General features: G+C 34.6%; 2 protein-coding genes and 1 pseudogene across 2 annotated transcripts; 2 read left to right on the plus strand and 1 right to left on the minus strand.

Annotated features, from left to right (window-relative positions):
- Nucleotides 1–1026: 1026 nt before the first annotated feature.
- Nucleotides 1027–8523, plus strand: LOC129880147 (rhamnogalacturonan I rhamnosyltransferase 1). Its single transcript, XM_055954051.1, has 8 exons — nucleotides 1027–2069; nucleotides 4240–4307; nucleotides 4498–4586; nucleotides 4660–4822; nucleotides 5371–5660; nucleotides 6802–7006; nucleotides 7547–7704; nucleotides 7785–8523. The coding sequence occupies exons 1-8, from the start codon at nucleotides 1805–1807 to the stop codon at nucleotides 8056–8058; spliced, it is 1512 nt and encodes a 503-aa protein (XP_055810026.1). The 5' UTR covers nucleotides 1027–1804; the 3' UTR covers nucleotides 8059–8523.
- LOC129880148 (ribulose-1,5 bisphosphate carboxylase/oxygenase large subunit N-methyltransferase, chloroplastic-like) lies at nucleotides 8368–12808 on the minus strand (annotated as a pseudogene).
- A 1269-nt stretch (nucleotides 12809–14077) lies between these two features.
- On the plus strand, nucleotides 14078–18192 carry LOC129880149 (ribulose-1,5 bisphosphate carboxylase/oxygenase large subunit N-methyltransferase, chloroplastic). The gene is made up of 6 exons (XM_055954052.1): nucleotides 14078–14720; nucleotides 14924–14952; nucleotides 15974–16185; nucleotides 16634–16759; nucleotides 17226–17630; nucleotides 17825–18192. The coding sequence occupies exons 1-6, from the start codon at nucleotides 14245–14247 to the stop codon at nucleotides 18038–18040; spliced, it is 1464 nt and encodes a 487-aa protein (XP_055810027.1). The 5' UTR covers nucleotides 14078–14244; the 3' UTR covers nucleotides 18041–18192.
- The last annotated feature ends 2548 nt before the right edge of the window (nucleotides 18193–20740 follow it).

A 20740-nucleotide genomic window follows, 5' to 3' on the forward strand; every position in this document is an offset into this window, starting at 1 on the left:
GTCAATGGAAATAATACAACATGAAGACAGGACACATTAATATTCATTACTCTATCATGATTGAAATATTCTTTTTGTGAAATTATTTAACAAAAATAGTTGTTAATCTAATAAGATTGAAATGTGTTTTTTTTAAAATTAATTTTTTTTATTATATAAATATATGTAAGTTGAAATTAAACCAAATATAATTATCGAATAACCATACTGCAAAATATCAAAATCGAAATTAAAAATATCAAATCATATCCGAGCTAATTTGATATGATAATGATGTAATACTTTTAATATAAAATGTCAAAATTATCGTATCAAATTTAAAATACCGTACCATATCCCCAACATCGAAATTATATGTTTTATTTGGAATTTTATTTTACAATTGTTCTGTGATTATAAGATAATTAACCTTTCACGTGTCATTCTAAAACCTTATAATTATATACACCATATCACGCATATCTGACGTGATATGAGTCGATGAGAATCTTCTTTTTTTTTAGTAATTATTATAATTTATTTATTGACAATTGATACTTTATTAATTTAATCACAAGTTCAAATCTCTTTATGCCACTTGACTTTCATTTATAAACTAAAAACAATTTAATGATAATTCAATAGTACCATTTAAAAATTTAAAATTTCAATGAATAACCCTTTGATATATTTTTTTTAAAACATATATATTGACAGATGGGAGCTTAATATAAAGGAAAATATAACTACCAAAAGTCTCTTTTAAATTTTGTGATTCTTAATTATTTTACTATATATAGAATGACTTTTTTCTTAAATTAAGAACCAAAAAAAGGAAAACAACACGTCTAATTGTATTTATAGCTGGTTAGAGTTCTACATTATTAATAATTTCTTCTTAATTTATAAATATATTAATTATGCGACAATTAATACCCACTTACCATGTTTTGAGTGTGTTAATTTACACCATTTGTTTAATACTATACGTAAAAAAGTACATTTTTGGGTACAAAATTCTAAGCGAAATGTTTAATTATATTATTATTTTTTCATTCATGATAATCTGAGATCTCTTCCATCTCTGTCATTTTCTTCCTTAGATCCTGCAACATCAAGAACATAGTGAAGAAATACTGTTCCAAGTTTTTATCTTTTTACAGATAAAAAAGTTTTCAGAAAATTCATCTAAAGCATAGATTTTTTTCCCCCAGATTTAAAGCATATTGACTCTTGTCCCTACTACATCTTTTTCCTCCTGCTAAATTCTTGACACCCCCCCAAAAAATAATTAATTTCATCACCGCTTCTCTTCTTTTACTTCTTCATAGATTTCCCATTTTCCCCATTTCTTGGTTTTGCTCCAAAGTTCAGATTTTTTCCCATATTGGGCGTTGAAAAGTTCAATTTGTCTTGATTTTTTGAGTCAATCTGGGGTAATAATTTCCCATTTTCCACATTTCTTGGTTTGGTTTTGTTCCAAAGTTCAGATTTTTTTCCATATTGGGTCTTGTAAAAAGTTCAATTTTTTCATTCTGGGTCTTGAATCTATTAGTCAATCTGGGATAGTAATTTCCCATTTTCCTCGTTTCTTGGTTTTGCTCCAAAGTTCAGATTTTTTTCCATATTGGGTCTTGAAAAGTTCAATTTTTTCATTCTGGGTCTTGATAATAATTTCTCATTTTCCAATGTGGTTTGAGTTTTGTTGCATTTGGGTATTTTCTTAACATGCATGTAGCCATGAGGAATTTGTGTATGAAGAGATTTGAGGGGTTTGAGGATTTGGGGTTGAAGTATTGGCTATGAGGAGTGAAGAGGAGGTAAAATGGAGGTTAGATCCGAGAGTGAGGCTCATGTTAGAAGCGAGAAAGTACTACCATTACAAGGGCAGATGATACAGAGGACTAGATTAAAAGTTTTGTTTGTAAGGGTTTGTTCCAGCATTTTGATATGGACATGTTTGGTTCAGCTTATTGCTGTTTGGGAGCTTTATAATCCACGTTTGTTTTCGGGTTTTACTGGTTATACTACTAAGCTATCTGTTCATGTTGAAGAGACTTTGCCTACTCCTTTGCCTCTTCTTCCAGCTAGTGAGTCTCTCTGAGCTTGAATCTGTATTAGTTACATGATTTTTTTTCAAAGTATTTGATTAGTTAATTGAAGTATGTGATCTCTTATAGTTTCTTGTCCTTCGATATCTGTTAGTTACTATGTGTTGTTTCTTGTCCTTCGATTTCTGTTAGTTACTATGTGTTGTTTCTTGTACCTCCATTAACGTATTATTTTGTTGTAGTTTCTATTTTATTGCTATATGTTGTTTTTGTTATTATCTGTTGTTTCTTGTATCACTTCTTTTTCGGTACTGCTTTTGATTGTTTTTCCTTGAGCTTAGTGTCTATCTGAAACAACCTCTCTACCTTTGAGGTAGGGGTAAGGTATGGTACACTCTACCCTTCTTAGACCTCACTTTGTGGGGCTGTACTGGGTATGTTGTTGTTGTTGTTGAAGTATGTGATCTGTCTACTGTGTATTAAGTTGGTTGTAATTCGTTAGCTAATAACCTAACACCAATGGAAGTGAAGGATCCATATGGGAGAATGGAGATGCCTAATAGTTGGGATTAAGAAATAGTTGTTGTTGTTACAGTTGTATGAGTTTGGTGATTGGTTGTGTCTATTTAGTATAGTTAGAATAAATAGAGACTTATACAATGTGAGATTTAGTGAACTTTAGTTTTAGAGAATCCCTAATTTAGTGATAACGTCAAAGTTTAGCATTTGAATGAAGTACTAGAGCGGAAAGAAAAAGAGGATTTATATAGTAGATGCGAACTAGTTTGAGATTGAGGGGAGTTAATTGATTGACAGGGAAAAAGAAAAAGAAGAAGTAGGACAGAGACCTGAGCATGGTATTCCTAGTTTTTGAGATCCTACGATTTGAAAATACAACTTTAACAGATGTGTAATCTAGACAGAGCTACCAATGGGATGGTCTATAGTCTGTAGGTCTTTCTATTTTTAAGTTTTTTCACTTTGGTGTCCAAATGCCAGCTTAAAGGTTTCTTGATTAAAAAAATGCCATCTTAAAGGTTTGTAGTTAGAATTAGGAAAGGTTTAAATTTATTTTCAAATGTCTTCTTTTTGTCCCAAATTGGTATACATTTGTTTTCCACTTCTACTTGATTTACTTCGGATTGATGCAATTATATTCCCCATTCCAGGTCCCATAATCTTGTGACTTGCTGCTTTAAGCATTCATGAAGAATGGAACATAATACTGTATATTCTGAAAAAGCTAATGAAGCCACCATGCCTGAAATAGGGAACCTATATTCAAGTTCCCTGACTAACTAAGCATAGATCTAATGAGTGACTCTATTAGTTTTTCAGACTATATATACTTTTCCCATTTTAAAAACTATATTCAAAAGCTAATGAAGTAGCTCGTTAGATCTATGTTTAGTCTGTTGAGGGATAATCAATTGGATTAGTAGGAAGTACTTCCCTAGAGATTAAAACAAAATGTTCTTTTGAAGAGAAATTGAGAAAGGGACTGTATGAGAGACTTTCTTTTCTAGTCCTCTTTGTAGTATTCCTTATTACAGCTATCTTTTTTACGTGAAGACAGAATTTTCTCCATTTGGAATAGGGTGAAAAGTCTCATATTCTTCCCATTTTCCCAGGGGTTAATCGTTTAGTGTGAATCATAGTGCAAACATAGTTTTTTCTGATGTTTTTGAACAAATTAATGCTGCTAGACGAAATGTCGCATCAATAAGGAACTAATAAAAGAAAGAAATGTATCAACTATAAGAGGATGTAAACACACTTTTAGGTATGAAATTACATTTTAAATTGCTGGAGGCAACCTTTTTTTTTTCTTGCGATATGAGACTGTATTTCAATTTATATATCTGCAAGTACAATTGTACACTTCCACTAGCATTTTTGTGTAGGTTGGATTTTGTAAATGATGTTGGCACATTCTTAGACTTTTCCTTTCAGTTTAACGTAGAAATTGATCTTTGTAATCAGTTATACAGATCTCAGCCCAATATTAGTGCTGTTTTGAATCATTAAGGATTTACGTATCTAAAAAAAACTTATATATCAGCCATTCTACTAATTGAACATTCAGAGACCAGAAGTGCTGTTACCTAGTCTCATAAGTGTAACATTAATAGGAACTGTATCTTTCTATGAGTTCCAAATTCTACTTCTTCTAACATTCATAACCACTTTGACACATGATATTATGCAGGAAATTATACAAATAATGGGTTTCTTCAAGTGTCCTGCAATGGCGGCTTGAATCAAATGCGTGCAGCCGTTAGTATTTGTTCTTCTGCTTTTTTCTTTATACATTCTTATAGCCGTTACTATTTGTTCTTATGCTTTTTTCTTCATACATTCTTATCCAATTCATATGGCAAATAAGTCAGAAAATCCGAAACTGTAAAGTAGGCTCCAGAATTTCAAACTCCAATCTGTAACTAATTCTGCCATTTTTTGAATGTAGATCTGTGACATGGTGACTATTGCACGGCTTTTAAATCTAACTTTGGTTGTCCCAGAGCTCGATAAAACATCTTTCTGGGCAGATCCTAGGTATTTCTGGTGTTATGTAGTTCTTTGACCTATTGCTTTGTGTTTTATAACAAGTTGTAACATTTCTTGTCAGCAATTTTGATGACATTTTTGATGTGAGACACTTCATTGATTCACTAAGAGATGAAGTTCGGATAATAAAGAGACTGCCAAAGAGGTTCAGCAGGAGATACGGATACCAACTGCTAGAAATGCCTCCTGTTAGCTGGTCAAATGAAAAGTACTACTTGCAACAGGTTTATCTACTTGCAATACATCTTTATCTTATTATAAATTCGTGATTGACCTACGCCGTCGATTCTTCTTCATGATTGTGGACATCGTCATTTAGAAGACTAGTGCTTAAATCTTATACTCCCTCCGTCGCAATTTATGTGACACCCTTTCCTTTTTAGTATGTCCCAAAAAGAATGTCACCTTATTATAATTAGAAATAATTTAGCTTTAAAATTCCCCTTTTACCCTTAAAAAATGATTTATAGCCACACAAATATCTAAGGATTGTTTTAGACCACAAGTTTCAAAAGTCTTCCTTTTTTTCTTAAACACCGTGCTAAGTCATACGGTGCCACATAAAATGGGACGGAGAGAGTACGATACATTTCAACTTGCAAAGTACTTCTCTTTTTGCTGTATGTAGTTCCATTTTCTGCTTTTGATAGTGGAATCAATCTGCATACAATGATTATAATACCTTGATAATTGAATATATCTCCTCTGATGCAATATATGCCTCATCAACAGTTGTTTATCCCGCTTTAACACATTCGGATTGCTATTGCAGATTCTGCCTCTGTTCAGCAAGCATCAAGTAATACATTTCAACAGAACAGATACTAGACTAGCAAACAATGGGATTCCTCTTGAGCTTCAAAAACTCAGATGTCGGGTGAATTTCCAGGCACTAAAATTCACTCCAGATATTGAGGCTTTGGGAGAAAAGTTGGTACGAATGCTTCAGGAGAGAGGGCCATTTGTAGCATTGCATCTAAGATATGAGATGGATATGCTAGCATTCTCTGGTTGCACCCATGGCTGCACTACGGAGGAAGCTGAGGAGCTCAAACGGTTAAGGTAATCATCTAAGAACGACTATTGTATTTTCGTTTTATTCTTAATATGGAAAGAAGTTGTCTTTAAAGACTTACAATCCCTCAGAATCCATACGGATTTAGTGTCACGACCCAAGCTACACCCGAGATGTGACACACTGATTCCGTTTTACCTCGCCGTCTTGGCTTCAGTTCTGAGCATAATTCTCTGATTTATTTGGCGATGATCTCTTAGCTCGTCAAACTTGTTCGGCGAGTCGCCATGTCTCTTCTAGCCAAACTTGCTCGAGTCCTGAACCAACCTCTCTGAATAACTTGGTGAGCCCGCGTGTTCTTCGGCGAGTCGCCGAATGACTTCGACGAGCTTCAGACTCACCATTTCTTGGGTACTTTTAACACTTTATCCGAATCTAGAAATTTCTAGGGCGTTACATTTAGTGAAGAACACACTTAAAGCAAAAGATCCACATAAGTGAAACCAAGTACTCCATCAATGCCAATTTATATGGTGGTGTTTGATTGGGCACGAAGTTTAGAAAAAAAAGAACTTTTTTGGAATTTGTGATCTAAAACAAGCCATAGTTGTAGCCATAAACCATTGGGAAATAACAAGTTTAAAGTTAAATTATTTTTGAATATAGAAATGTGCTGCTCTCTTTGCACACCCATCAGTCATCAAATTTGTTAGTACTACTGCAATCATCATGCTGCAGTTTAGCTGTCAAGGCCCATATTATGATAAATTACTTGGGATCAAATCTTGATACTAGACAGGTCCTTATAGACAATAAAATTTGCTCTGGTTGTCGAACACTAATGTGAGTGTGTTGGAGGGTCGTGACATACATATGTCCTCTTTGCACACCAATCAGTCATCAATAACTTTCTTTGACCTGCCTTCATCATGGGCATAGTAAAATTAGTGGATTGGATGACAGTGGGTTACTAACATAAACTATGAGCTGCTGTTGTGACAATGACATTTACTCATAAATTTTATTTTCTATCTCAAGATTTTGAAGTTTTACATTGTTGGATGATTTAATGATTTCACTTGGTCTCCCACCAATACAATTTTCTCTATTTCACCCTTTTGTCTTGACCAACACGCAAACTTGTTGTCTATATAGTAAATTCCTTTCTGGTTGCCTTTGTTTCATTAGGTATGCATTTCCTTGGTGGAGGGAGAAAGAGATTGTATCTGAGGAGAAGAGATCTCAAGGATTGTGCCCCCTCACCCCAAAAGAGGCAGCTTTGATTTTGCAAGCATTGGGTTTTGAAAAAGACATACAAATATATATTGCATCTGGTGACATTTATGGAGGTGAACGGAGGCTTGCTGCTTTGAGAGCTGCCTTCCCAAAAATTGTAAGTGATTATTGATCCTGTTCTCTAATTGTATCTGTTGCTGGGACATTTAACCTACCAATCTTAGGGCTGTTGCTTAAACATTTACGTGAAATCTGTTGCATGTAATAGCGAACATGTGCCTTAGCCAACATTGTTGTAGTCTATTGCATGTATTCAGGAGATGAGCAAGATTATTGATCCTGTTCTCTAATTGTATCTGTTGCTGGGACATTTAACCTACCAATCTTAGGGCTGTTGCTTAAACATTTACGCGAAATCTGTTGCATGTAATAGCGAACATGTGCCTTAGCCAACATTGTTGTAGTCTATTGCATGTATTCAAGAGATGAGCAACTTGGACAGTGATCTCTGATACAAGCATTCTGTTAATTGAATAACCCGACATGCTTTTAGACATTTGGTAGAATGGAATGTGCACAAAATGTTCTACGTTTCCTACTGCCAGTTTTTTATTGCTGACTGCTGAGGACTTCATTATGACTATTTACTGGTCACTATGAGCTAATTATCCTTCTTACCTATTATGTTTAATATCAGGTGAAAAAGGACATGCTGCTAGAACCTGGGGAATTGCAGCATTTCCAGAATCATTCATCTCAGATGGCAGCCCTGGATTTCATAGTTTCAACTGCTAGTAATGTATTTGTTCCCACTTATGATGGAAATATGGCTAAAGTTGTTGAAGGTCATCGTAGGTACATATTACCTACTGTGCTGAAAATGATTCTGTAACATTAACAACCATTATAAAGGCATTCCTGATTATCTTTTGCAGGTATCTTGGGTTTAAGAAAACCATTCGATTGGATCGAAAAAGACTGGTAGAGTTATTAGATTTGCATGAGAAAGGAACACTCACATGGGATGGGTTTAGAGCTGCAGTCCGCCAGTCACATGAGGGACGAATGGGACAGCTGGCTCGACGCAGAGTTATTGCAGACAAACCAAAAGAAGAAGATTATTTTTATGCAAATCCACAGGAGTGTCTGTGTGAGAGTAAAACCTGTGATGACTTGTTTGGCCCTGATAATTCCACTACCATCCAATAAGATGCAATCCAGGGCATGTCTTCCATGGATAGTTACTCCATAGTAATGCACAGGCGTTTCATGAAGAAAGCTAAGGGAAAGACGTAAAGTTGTTGGTATGCACACTCGAGATCTGTTGGCCAAAGGGCCAAAATGCAGTCTTCAGCCATCAGGGCATTTTGGAGAGGTGTTTTGTCATAGATAGGTAGTTTGTGACTGGGAGAAGCAAGAAGAAAAAAAATGAAGAAACCAAATGTGCATACTTATCAAAAAGAAAAGAATTGTCATGTTAATGTGTTCATTCATTTTGTTCATATGTTTTTGCTCTCATTAACAAGTTGGGCAGTGTTGATTGTAGTTGATACCACATTTATTTACAGGAAGATAACCCTTTTACAATCAAATGCTCTAAAATGTGGAGCAAAGAGATGTAAACAGTTTGATCATTTATCTAAATGTCATGCCCAAAAAAGGGTACTTTAAGCAGATCCGAATTGTGTGCTGAGAAGTCAGATAGCGAAGTTGAGGTTCTTATAGGAATCTATATATTTTAAATTCTAGATCAGCCTCTGCGTTTGAAGTCCAAGCTGTTATAACTCATCTAGAATGATCATAAGGTCAGCAGAGAGTTCCTTACTTTGGCTCTCCATCAAGATCAAGATCTTTAAGCCAACTTTCTTGGCAGTATTCTAATTTATCTAGTTCCAGTTCTCTTTCTCTAAAGATATTGTCGATTTGTTGTAAAACCTTCTTCTCCCCTGCTCTTACCCCTACTGCTATCTGAAGCCTTGAGCTGAGGTTCCCTCCCTTCATCAGTTTCTCATCCTACAATAATCATTGTGCTCAATGCCAAAAAGAAAATTTAATTACATAATGGAGATAAAACAGTTTTATGATTCAGAGTCCTGATACCATATTATTTAAAGGAAGGTAGCAATGTAGAATTGGACAACCAAAATATAGTAAGACAAGAGGCAATGACAATGTCATAGTAACACAATCAATTAGTGATGTTAATTTACCTCTTCAATTGTGGTGTGATATCCAGAAAGTGCAGATCTGCATGAATCTCGTATGACTTTACATATGAACTCTTCATTTGCTCTGTTGACAGGCAACTCGAGAAGATTCCAAACAGCATTTCTGGAAATTGATTCTAGTAGGAAAGCATCAATTCCACCAAGGGAAACCAGCCTTAGATATGGAAATAGAGCAGGAGGGAGAGATTGTCCAAGTTTTATGTCAAAGTCAGCAGTTTCTCCTAGGCCATTTGACTCTGCTATATCCAGCTTGTCCCCATAAAAATCGTCAGACTTTGATATTTCCAATGTTAATGTAAATGCATCACGAGCTGAGTTTGGTTCGATGAAGCCATAGCCAATAGCCATATCAGCATTGCTTTTGTTCAAGCCATATTGGATGAGAAACTGTCAAAGTCACCACATCTGTTATGTACCATTTTAGTTCTAACTGAAGTACTTCAAATCTTCAATCAAACATATGAAGCAAACAAGTAAGGCCTCCTATAGACTCTTAACAGATGATCCAATAAAAATGCTACATAATGCATGCAATGAGATAGGAAGTAATGAAATGTTCTTTTTCAAAATGTTTAACTTTTCGATGAACAATAGCAGAATGACTTGTTGTCTAGTGAAGAGAGTTTCCGAATTTTGAAAAACTCAGCCAGCCTTACCTGGTCACCAGCCTTCAGTTTCAATGGACTTTGAAAAGAAAACAACAAATCCCAGGAGAACAGACTTGCTGGTCCCCCGATTTCATGGATATGATCTTCTGTGGTCACTTTGGCACTGTGGTTTGCCTGATAAGTAAGCCATTTGTATGGCGTTATTCATCAATCGATAGCTAAAAATATGGTGAAATTGCTATATTGGAAAAGAACTTCAACAGACAATGAAATTATAAGAACAGTCCTCGGACTCAATTAATACTCATTTCTAGCTGAAGCTAAAGCTTTCATGTCTATATTGGTTCTTTTGATCATCAACATACGTTTGAATCAATCTTGTAACTAAGATGAATTTATCCTGAATCCAACACTCTCTCCTTTTCATTGTGGTCTTCTTACAAGTAGTCATTCATCACCAGAAAACTTCACTTGCTTATCTAAGTAATTTTCGTTTACCTAAAATCTTACCAGGTCAGCAAAGGGGACCATCATTAGATTTTGATTCCCAACACGGGAAAACGCCCTTGATCTGAGTATTCCAAATGCCCAGAAGAAATCATCCAAGGTTATAGGAAAAGGGAAAAGCTGTTTGTTACGATGTATGACTTCTTCTTCCACTTTTTGAAATTCCTTTTGCACATAATCTTTCACACTCACCGTTGTGCTTAAAAGTTGAGTCCCTGCAAATGATAGCATGACAAAGAAAATGAATCACACATACCTGGAACTCTTATATTCTCACTTAACCAAACAAGGAACATCACATTTCTTATCTAGCTGCGAGCAATTTCATCATCTTTAGAGACAATGCCATCGCATTCTACATATTTGAGTATGGAGTATAATCAAGAGAATCATGTAAAGACTTTATATAGAAGGCATACCAATCTCTCTAACAAAGTCATAAGTGATCACAATTTCATAGGTTACATGAAAACCATCAACTAGCCTACAAAATACAAGATTGCATCCAGCGCAGAAATGAGCTTCAAGAGATTCTGTAACCATATGATGACTCTCAATAGTCCAGAATTTTAAGACAATAACAATAGTCATAAACAACGAGGACAAGCCACGACACAATGGTAGAGTTGCTCCTTTGGTAACCTAAAGGTCATGAGTTCAAGGCGTGAAAATAGACTCTTGTAGATATACAAAGGGAACACTACATACCCTATGGCCTATACCTAATCCTTCCCCTACCTTGGACTAGTCAGGGAGTACTTTGTCATGGTGTAAGCAACAACAACAACAACAAACCAGAGTCTTCCCATAGTCAGGGCCTGAGGAGGGTGGTGTGTACGCAACCTTAACTCTACCTTGTGAAGGTAGATAAGTTATTTCCAATAGACAGCCGGCTCAAGTAAAACATATCAAACTCAAGTATGGAAAGAAAATACAGTAGTGAGGAAATCATGCTAAAGATAAAGGAGAAGAACAGTAGCAAAATGACAAGAAGACGTAACTGAAGTGAAGGAAACAACAGGTAATAAAATTGAAAAAACAAGTACGTTCTACACACTTCACGATGCAAAGATATTGACACAATCAGGTCAGTTCACTTATAAGAGAATTTGAGGTAAACTATCTACGTTACAACAACAACAACAACAACCCAGTGAAATCCCACAACGTGAGGTTTGGGGAGGGTAAAGTGTACGTAAACTATCTACGTTAAAAACATTAATTAATAACCTGGTAATAATGGTTAGTAGTCTACTATCACACGTTAAAATACATCGATAGAGTTAAAAAAGGAGTTACATTGTCAGGATACATAACTTAACTCCATCATAAACGCAAGAATCTGCAATTTTCCTATTAAAGGCATGTAAAACAAGGAAACAATATTACCTTGAATCTCAGAGAGCTCCTCTTCAGACCTGCACTGAAGAACATAGCAAGCAACCTTCATCAGCAACACAAATTCCACAAAAAGTTATTCATAAAACCTGTAAACATAAAGATATAACACTTAAGCCTAACTCAACCATAAAAGCTAGCTCGTGTGTGAAGGATTGCCCCAAACTATATATGCGACCCATTAGTCCAACCAATGTGGGACTCTAGCCCACTCTAACACTCCCCTTCACGACCAGGCGCAACCAGCGGTGGAGCCAGAATTTCCATTAAGGAGTGTCAAAGTATAAAGAAGCTAAATGACGTAGAAGTCAAGGAGTGTCGATATATAATAAATATGACACTTGAGCCTAACTCAAACTCAAAAACTAGCTCATGAGGAGAGAAATTGTCCAAAACCATATAAGCAGACTACCAGTTCATTCTTCGAACAGCGCGGAGTCTAATCCACTCTAACAATGACAAGAAAAAAAACAAAGTTTTGCAGACCCACCAATATATAGTGGAATCAGTGCACTCTGGAAGAACAGCCATGTAATATTTCCACTTGGAATCATCTTTCCATTTTTCTCTCAACAAGAAAAGAGCAAGAGAAATCCAAGGTTCTAATCCAGTACATACATTCCCAATTTCAGATTCTGCAACTGCATCTCTGTTGATCCAGAACCTTCTAGGCACTCCTAGAACTGTTTCCCCTTTTGAAATTCCCTCTTAGCAACTAATCCTAAACCTTCTGGTACAATTCCTAGCTTTACAGGTGTCTTTATTGATACAACCCCTTCATCACATAGCCACTTCCAGAATGTTTGGACTGGTTCTGGGATTTTTGGGTCAAGTTCTTTTGACAGAAGTGAATTTATCAAGAATGGTTTTTGCGAACTGTGTAAAGTTTGAAACTTTATTCTGAATTTTGTGGTTTTGAGTGGACAGAGGAAAGAAGAAGAGGGTAAAGAGAAAACAGAAGCCATTTTTTCTAGCTTTGTTAATCAGTTAACACAGGACCTTCTCTCTCTGTTTTTTTTTTTGACACTTTCTTGTTTCTCACCCGATGTCCGTTATCCGCATTTCACAAGAAAACCGACTAAAAAAAGATAGTACATGTTGATAATAAGATAATAAAACTTTAATGGTTGAAATGTTATGCAGTTGAAGTATGTATATTATCCTCGTCTTAGAAACAAATGACTGGTTATGGTTAGCTTTGAGGTGTGGTCCTACTACTCTGAAATTCTTGGGTAATATCCTTCTTGTACCTGACTGATATATTTCTTTGTATGAGTTTATTGGTGCTCTGAAAATTCCTTTCATTGACCCTTCTTTTGGGGGCTGTGAGAGCATTGTAGATCACTCTGCAATCATAATGTCATACTGGTATATATATGGGAAAAAGTTTTAAAATCTCTTTAAACTATTTAAAATGAATAAAAATATTTTGATCCAAAAATATCCTTGTCATCAATATTTTGGTTCAAAAATATTCTTATTGTTGTTTAATGAGTCAAAAATGTTATTTTTTTGAATAAATATATATATTTTTTAAAAATAAATCTTATTTTTTTATAAAAATATTATTTTTAAGGAACTCTATTTTTGTTTTCTTTCTTTTTAAACCACTTTAACTAATAAAAATATAGGAAATTATTTTATTCTTCGTAATTTCATTTTATCAATTAAAAAAGAATAATTTCATATATTCTAAGTTTTAACGGATAATTTATGTCATATATATAAGATTATAGTAAATCCATCATTAATTTTTATTCAAAAAGAGATAAAAAATAATTATAATAAAATAAAAAATATATATATATTTTTTAATTGAAGTTGGATAAACATTTTCTAATAAAAGAAATATTATTAGGAAAAAAATATGTTCAAAAAGAAAATAAATAATATATTTATTTAAAAAAAGATATTTTTGACCTATTAAATAATATATTTATTTAAAAAAGACATTTTTGACCTATTAAATAATAATAAAAATATTTTTAACTAAACGGAGGATATTAAATAAATTTTGGTACATAGTTATAGGACCTTAGCCCTAAGGATGCGGGAAATGGAACTTGAGTAATTGAGTATACCACATTGACCGTTGTTTCACACTCTAAAATGTTGCACCAGCCCTCCCAACATTCCACCACACAAATGCCCTCACTTGAGTTATACCACGCTACTGAGCTCGGCAGTGAGTGATGATCCCTGCAGAAATAAAGAGGCAGATAAATTTATTTATCAACGATGTGGGAGAGCCATTTGGGGGAAAAAAAAAAGATTAATTATGTCCAGGAAAAGAAAAATGAAATCTATTATTAATAAAACATTCGAAATTTCACAAGTGAGATATGAAAATGATAAAATATATATAAATTTTATCACTGATAGATCTTCCACTCAAATACAATAAATCAAATTTAAAAAAAAAGAAAACAGTGAAGCAAGGATAACAACCAGTAATAAAGAAAGCATTGCCAAAGAGCCTACAACAACAAAATAAAATAACGTAATAATCAAAACGCGATAAAATAATGAAGAAGTCTGTGTTAACTGATTAGCAACCTCATCTGGAAATCTAGTTATTCTGAAATTCACTACTGTCTTAACAAGCACCTCAGTAGAACCAAGCTTAAGCTAAGAAGGAAACAAAGCTAGAAAAAATGGCTTCTGTTTTCTCTTTACCCTCTTCATCTTTTCTCTGTCCACTCAAAACCACAAAATTCAGAACAAAGTTTCAATCTTTACACAATTCCCAAAAACCATTCTTGATAAATTCACTTCAGTTAAAAGAACTTGACCGAAAAATCCCAGAATCAGTCCAAACATTCTGGAAGTGGTTATGTGATGAAGGGGTTGTATCAGCAAAGACACCTGTAGAGCCAGGATTTGTACCAGAAGGTTTAGGATTAGTTGCTAAGAGAGATATTTCAAAAGGGGAGACAGTTCTAGAAGTTCCTAGAAGGTTCTGGATCAATCCAGATACAGTTGCAGACAGTGAAATTGGGAATGTGTGTACTGGATTAAAACCTTGGATTTCTGTTGCTCTTTTCTTGCTTAGAGAGAAATGGAGAGATGATTCCAAGTGGAAATATTACATGTCTGTTCTTCCAGAGTCTACTGATTCCACTATATATTGGTGGGTCTGCCTTTAATTTGCGTTCTTTTTTTTGTTTTATGAATAATGTTTGCTTGAGCCGAGGTTCTATCGGAAACATCCCAAGATAGGACACAGACTCCACTTGTGGAATTACGCTGGATATGTTGTTGTTGCTATGAATATGTTTTTTTTTTGGAAGTCATAGTGCTGATGAAGGTTGCTTGGTATGTTCTTCAGTGCAGGTCTGAAGAGGAGCTTTCTGAGATTCAAGGTAAGCTAATTTGCTTTACTTCGTAAAAACAAAACCTTAAATATGAGAACTGCAGATTTTTGTGTTCATTCATAGAGTAAAGTTATATATACTGACATTGTAAATTATGTTTTAAAACTCTATTAGTGTAGTTTAATGAGTGATAGTAGTCTAGTAACCATTTTACTGGGTTATTAATTAGGGGTCGTTTAGTTGGTGGGATAATGATAATAATACCGAGATAAAATATGAGATTATTTTATTTTGCGTTTGGTTTTTAAGATTATTTTGTTCCACCATTTGTAATAAAATGATAGGATTAGCTATCCCGTATAGAAAGTAAGATAGCTAATACCATGAGATATCCTTGTCTATCTCATCTCACCAACCAAACGACCCTGTATTAACATAGATATTTTACCATTCAATATCTTATTAGTGATATGACCTGATTGTGTAAACGTTTTTGTACCATATATGTAGAACTTAAACTCTTGTTTTATTACTAAAGTGCTGGCTCCATGACAAAGTACTCCTTGACTAGTTCAAAGTGTGTGTGTGCGTGGGTGGGTGGGGGTAGGTATATGGTATGCAGCCTTCCCTTTGTATCTCTACAAGGGTATGGTTTCACGCCTTAAACCCATGACCTTTAGGTTACCAAAGGAGCAATTCTACCATCGCGTCATGGTTCGCCTTAGTTGTTTAAATATTATTATTATCTTACAAGTTTGGACTATTGATAGTGTTATCATATGGTTACAGAATCTCTTGAAGTTTGTTTCCGGCTTTGGATGCAATCATGTAACCTATGAAATTGTGATCCCTTATGACTTTGTTAGAGATACTGATAATGTCTTTATATAGGGTTATTGCATGATTGTACTCCATAATCAAATATGTAGAATGCGATGGCTTTGTTTCTAATGATGATGAAGTTGCCCGTAGCTAGATAAGCAATGTGATGTTCTTTGTTTGGTTAAGTGAGAATTTGAGAGATCCAGGTATTTGTGAGTCATTTTGTTTGTCATGCTATCATTTTCAGGGACTCAACTTTTAAGCACAACGTTGAGTGTGAAAGATTATGTGCAAAATGAATTTCAAAAACTGGAAGAAGAAATCATACTTCGTAACAAGCAGCTTTTTCCTTTTCCGATAACCTTGGATGATTTCTTCTGGGCATTTGGAATACTCAGATCAAGGGCATTTTCTCGTCTTCGGAATCAAAATCTTATTCTGGTTCCCTTTGCTGACCTGGTAAGATTTTAGATAAATGAAAATTACTTAGAAAAGCAATTGAAGTTTCTTAATGATGAATGACTACCCACAATGCTGAGGCTCTCTGCACCTGCTGTAAATGCTGCTACTTGATGTTGTTTAGTAAATAGTATCTCCAAGCAAAAGATAATGGAAATTGAAAAAAAGTTTGATTACGCTCCTATAGCTCCACAATTTTTCGTTGTTTTGAGTAAGAATAGGAGAAAGTGTTCAGAATCAATGCATCTTAGTTACAAGATTGATTCAAAAGTATGTTGATTAAACTACACCTCTATAGACATGAAAGCTTTAGTTTCAGCTAGAAATGAGTATTAATTGAGTCGGAGGACTCTTTGTTTGTTGAAGTTTTTTTCCAATATAGCACTTCATCATATTTTTGGCTATGATGGATTGGTGAATAACGTTATACGAATGGCTTACTTATCAGACAAACCACAGTGACAGAGTAACCACAGAAGATCATGCCCATGAAGTTAGGGGGCCAGCAGGTCTGTTCTCGTGGGATTTGCTATTTTCTTTACGAAGTCCATTGAAACTGAAGGCTGGAGACCAGGTAAAGCTTACTGAGTTTTTTATAATAAGAAATTATCTTCACTAGAGAACAAGTCATTTTGCTATTGTTCATCGAAAAGCTGACATTGTGAAAACAATTATTCATTACTTACTATCTCATAATTGTATGCATTTATATAGCATTTTTATTGTACCATCCGTAAGATAAGTCTTCCAGGATGAAAATAATAAGAAACCAATAAAAAACATACTCCCTCTGTTTCAACTTGTTTGTCTCCTTTTGACTTGGCACCGAGTTTACGAAAATAAAGAAGATTTTTGAATCTTATATGTGGAATGTAACAAAATGCCCTTTAATCTTGTGACCTTAAACATGCTATGTGGAAAATTAGAAATAGAGAGTTTCTTCATATGTTTATCCAAGATTTGAAGCACTTCCATTAGAACTAAAACCTTTAATGAATTCATATCAAAATGGTAGATAACAGATGTGGTGATGTTAACAGCTTTTCATCCAATATGACTTGAACAAAAGCAATGCTGATATGGCTCTTGACTATGGCTTCATCGAACCAAGTTCAGCTCGTGATGCATTCACATTAACATTGGAAATATCAGAGTCCGACGAATTTTATGAGGACAAGCTGGATATAGCAGAGTCAAATGGCCTAGGAGAAACTGCTTACTTTGACATAAAACTTGGACAATCTCTTCCCCCTTTTCTGATTCCATATCTAAGGCTGGTTGCCCTTGGTGGAACTGATGCTTTCCTACTAGAATCAATTTTCAGAAATGCTGTTTGGGGTCATCTCGAGTTACCTGTCAGCAGAGAAAATGAGGAGCTCATATGTAAAGTCGTACGAGATGCATGCAAATCTGCACTTTCTGCCTATCACACCACAATTGAAGAGGTAAATTCACATCACTAATTAATTGTGTTACATGACATTGTCATTGCCTCTGGTCCTACTATATTTTAGTCGTCCATGTTTTCGTTGTCGCCTTCCTTTAAAGCATTCTGCTAATTGTTTTGGTATCTGTATTCTGAATCTTATGAATAAAACTGCTTCATGGCATTGAAACGAATACCCGATGATTATTGTAGGATGAGAAACTGATGGAGGAAGGGAACCTCAGTTCAAGACTTCAGATAGCAGTAGTGATACGAGCAGGAGAGAAGAAGGTTTTACAACAAATTGACGATATCTTTAGAGAAAGAGAACTGGAACTGGATGAATTAGAATACTACCAAGAAAGGAGGCTTAAAGATCTTGGTCTTGTTGGAGAGCAAGGAGATATCATATTTTGGGAGCCAAAATAAGGAACTTTCTGCTGACCTTATGATCAGTCTAGTTGAGTTATTACAGCTTGGACTTAAAGGGTTACTTTTATCTGATGTAAATAATGAAAGATCAGTTCTTTATTTGCTTCTTGTGAAATGCTCATTTGATTGAGGAGATCATTATCTTCCTATTTGGCTTCTCATCTAAAGCTGTTATTTTTTTTAAAATGATTTTTCCTTCACTTATGTGCTTCCTCACCCCAAACCTCAGTTGTAGGATTACACTGGGTTTGTTGTTGTTCTATGCTTCCTCACACTTTCAAACAGAAGAAGATTCACTAGAAATGATGAATATATGGTCATCAAACTCGACTTAGCTATCTGATTTCTCACACACAGTTCGGATTTGCTTCAAATACCCTTTTTGGAGATGACATTTAGTTAAATATTCAAACTGTTACATCTCTTTGCTCCAATTTTAGAGCATTTGATTGTAAAAGGGTTATCTTCCTGTAAATAACTGTGGTATCAAGTACAATCAACACCGTCTCATTCGCCTCTCATGTGACTGCCCAACTGCAGCTGTAAACTCATCCCATGTAAATGTTCCGTTCTGATGCAAATCTAATAGCACTATTATGGTTGTTAATGTTACGATATCACAGGTAATATGTACCTACGATGAATGATTCTGGAAATGCCGCGAGTTCTAGCAGCATTTCCATCTTCACCTGATATTCAAACACATAATCATATCCATGTCAATCACATAACTAGTACTAGCAGATTATGAAGCAACTAAATAGAAAAAAGGAACAAGAAAGAACAACATTTTTTCTTCTATTAGGCTCACCCACATCGTTGATAAATATAGCTATTTGCTTCTTTATTTGTGCAGAGAGCATAAGTCATATTGCCGAGCTCAGTTGCGTGGGCTTGTGACCCAAGTGGGGGCATTAGAGTGGTGGAATATTGTGACCCAAGGTAGGGCTTGTGTGGCTATTCTTTGGCCTGCCCTATTCAAGCACAGAGTTGGGTCACGTGGTTCAGGCGAAGGCTTGGGCTGCTGGGCTCTTAAAGTGGAGTGGACTGCGTGAGGCTGGTTTTACAGAGCAACGAATAGCTCTCACTTTGTGCAATAAAAGGATAACGGGTCAAGTGTCATACAAGTTCAATGAATGCTTGATGGGCTGTCTAATTAAACCATCATTTTTTGGGTTTGGGTTTGATTTCTACTTTAGCAAGTTTTAATAATTTTGGGCTTAATTAGAATTTAGCTGTAGTTCATTTGATTACGATTCATAGCTACATGTTAAAAAATGAGTGACATTTGAGAGAGAGGCAATGAATAGCTCTCACTTTGTGCACTGGAAGGATAACGGGTCACGAATAGCTCTCACTTTGTGCAGTGGAAGGATAACGGGTCAAGTGTCATACAAGTTCAATGAATGCTTGATGGGTTGTCTAATTAAACCAAAAATTTTTAGTTCATTTGATTACGATTCATAGCTACATGTTAAAAAATGAGTGACATTTGAGAGAGAGGATATACATGTATTTGTTCCTTGTGTATTCACTCAATATTATCGAATACTTTGTATCAACAAATGATAAACATACATTTAATTTTCCACCTTGTAGTCTCCTCTTCCATTTATTAAACCACCACTTTTTTGGGTTTGATTTTTATTTTAGCAAGTTTTAATATTTTTTTTTGTTTATCCTTTTTGTTAGGCTTAATTAGAATTCAGCTGTAGTTTATTTAATTACAATTCATAACTACATGTTAAAAAAGGAGAGAAATGAGCAACATTTGGGAGAGAGGATGAATACATGTATTTGTTCCTTGTATATTCACTGAATATTACCGAATACTTTGTATCAACAAATGACAAGCATACGTTTAATTTTCCACCTTGTAGTCTCCTCTCCCATTTATTAAACCACCACTTTTTTGGGTTTGATTTTTATTTTAGCAAGTTTTACTATTTTTTTTGTTTATCCTTTTTGTTAGGCTTAATTAGAATTCAGCTATAGTTTATTTAATTACGATTCAAAACTACATATTAAAAAAATGAGAGAAGTGAGCGAGATTTGGGAGAGAGGATGAATACATGTATTTGTTCCTTGTGTATTCACTCAATATTATTGAATACTTTGTATCAACAAATGATAAGCATACGTTTAATTTCCCACCTTGTAATCTTCGCTCACATTTATTAAACCACAACTTTTTGGGTTTGATTTCTATTTTAGCAAGTTCTAATATTTTTTTTTGTTTATCCTATTTGTTAGGCTTAATTAGAATTCAACTATAGTTTATTTAATTACGATTCAAAACTACATGTTAAAAAATGAGAGAAATGAGCGAGATTTGGGAGAGAGGATGAATACACGTATTTGTTCCTTGTGTATTCACTCAGTATTAACGAATACTTTGTATCAACAAATGACAAGCATACGTTTAATTTTCCGCCTTGTAATCTCCTCTCCCATTTATTAAATCACCACTTTTTTGGGTTTGATTTTTATTTTAGCTAGTTTTACTATTTTTTTTGTTTATCCTTTTTGTTAGGCTTAATTAGAATTCAGCTATAGTTTATTTAATTACGATTCAAAACTACATGTTAAAAAATGAGAGAAGTGAGCGAGATTTGGGAGAGAGGATGAATACATGTATTTGTTCCTTGTGTATTCACTCAGTATTAACGAATACTTTGTATCAACAAATGACAACCA

Source organism: Solanum dulcamara, chromosome 2 (assembly GCF_947179165.1).
Source record: "Solanum dulcamara chromosome 2, daSolDulc1.2, whole genome shotgun sequence".
Taxonomy (NCBI): domain Eukaryota; kingdom Viridiplantae; phylum Streptophyta; class Magnoliopsida; order Solanales; family Solanaceae; genus Solanum; species Solanum dulcamara.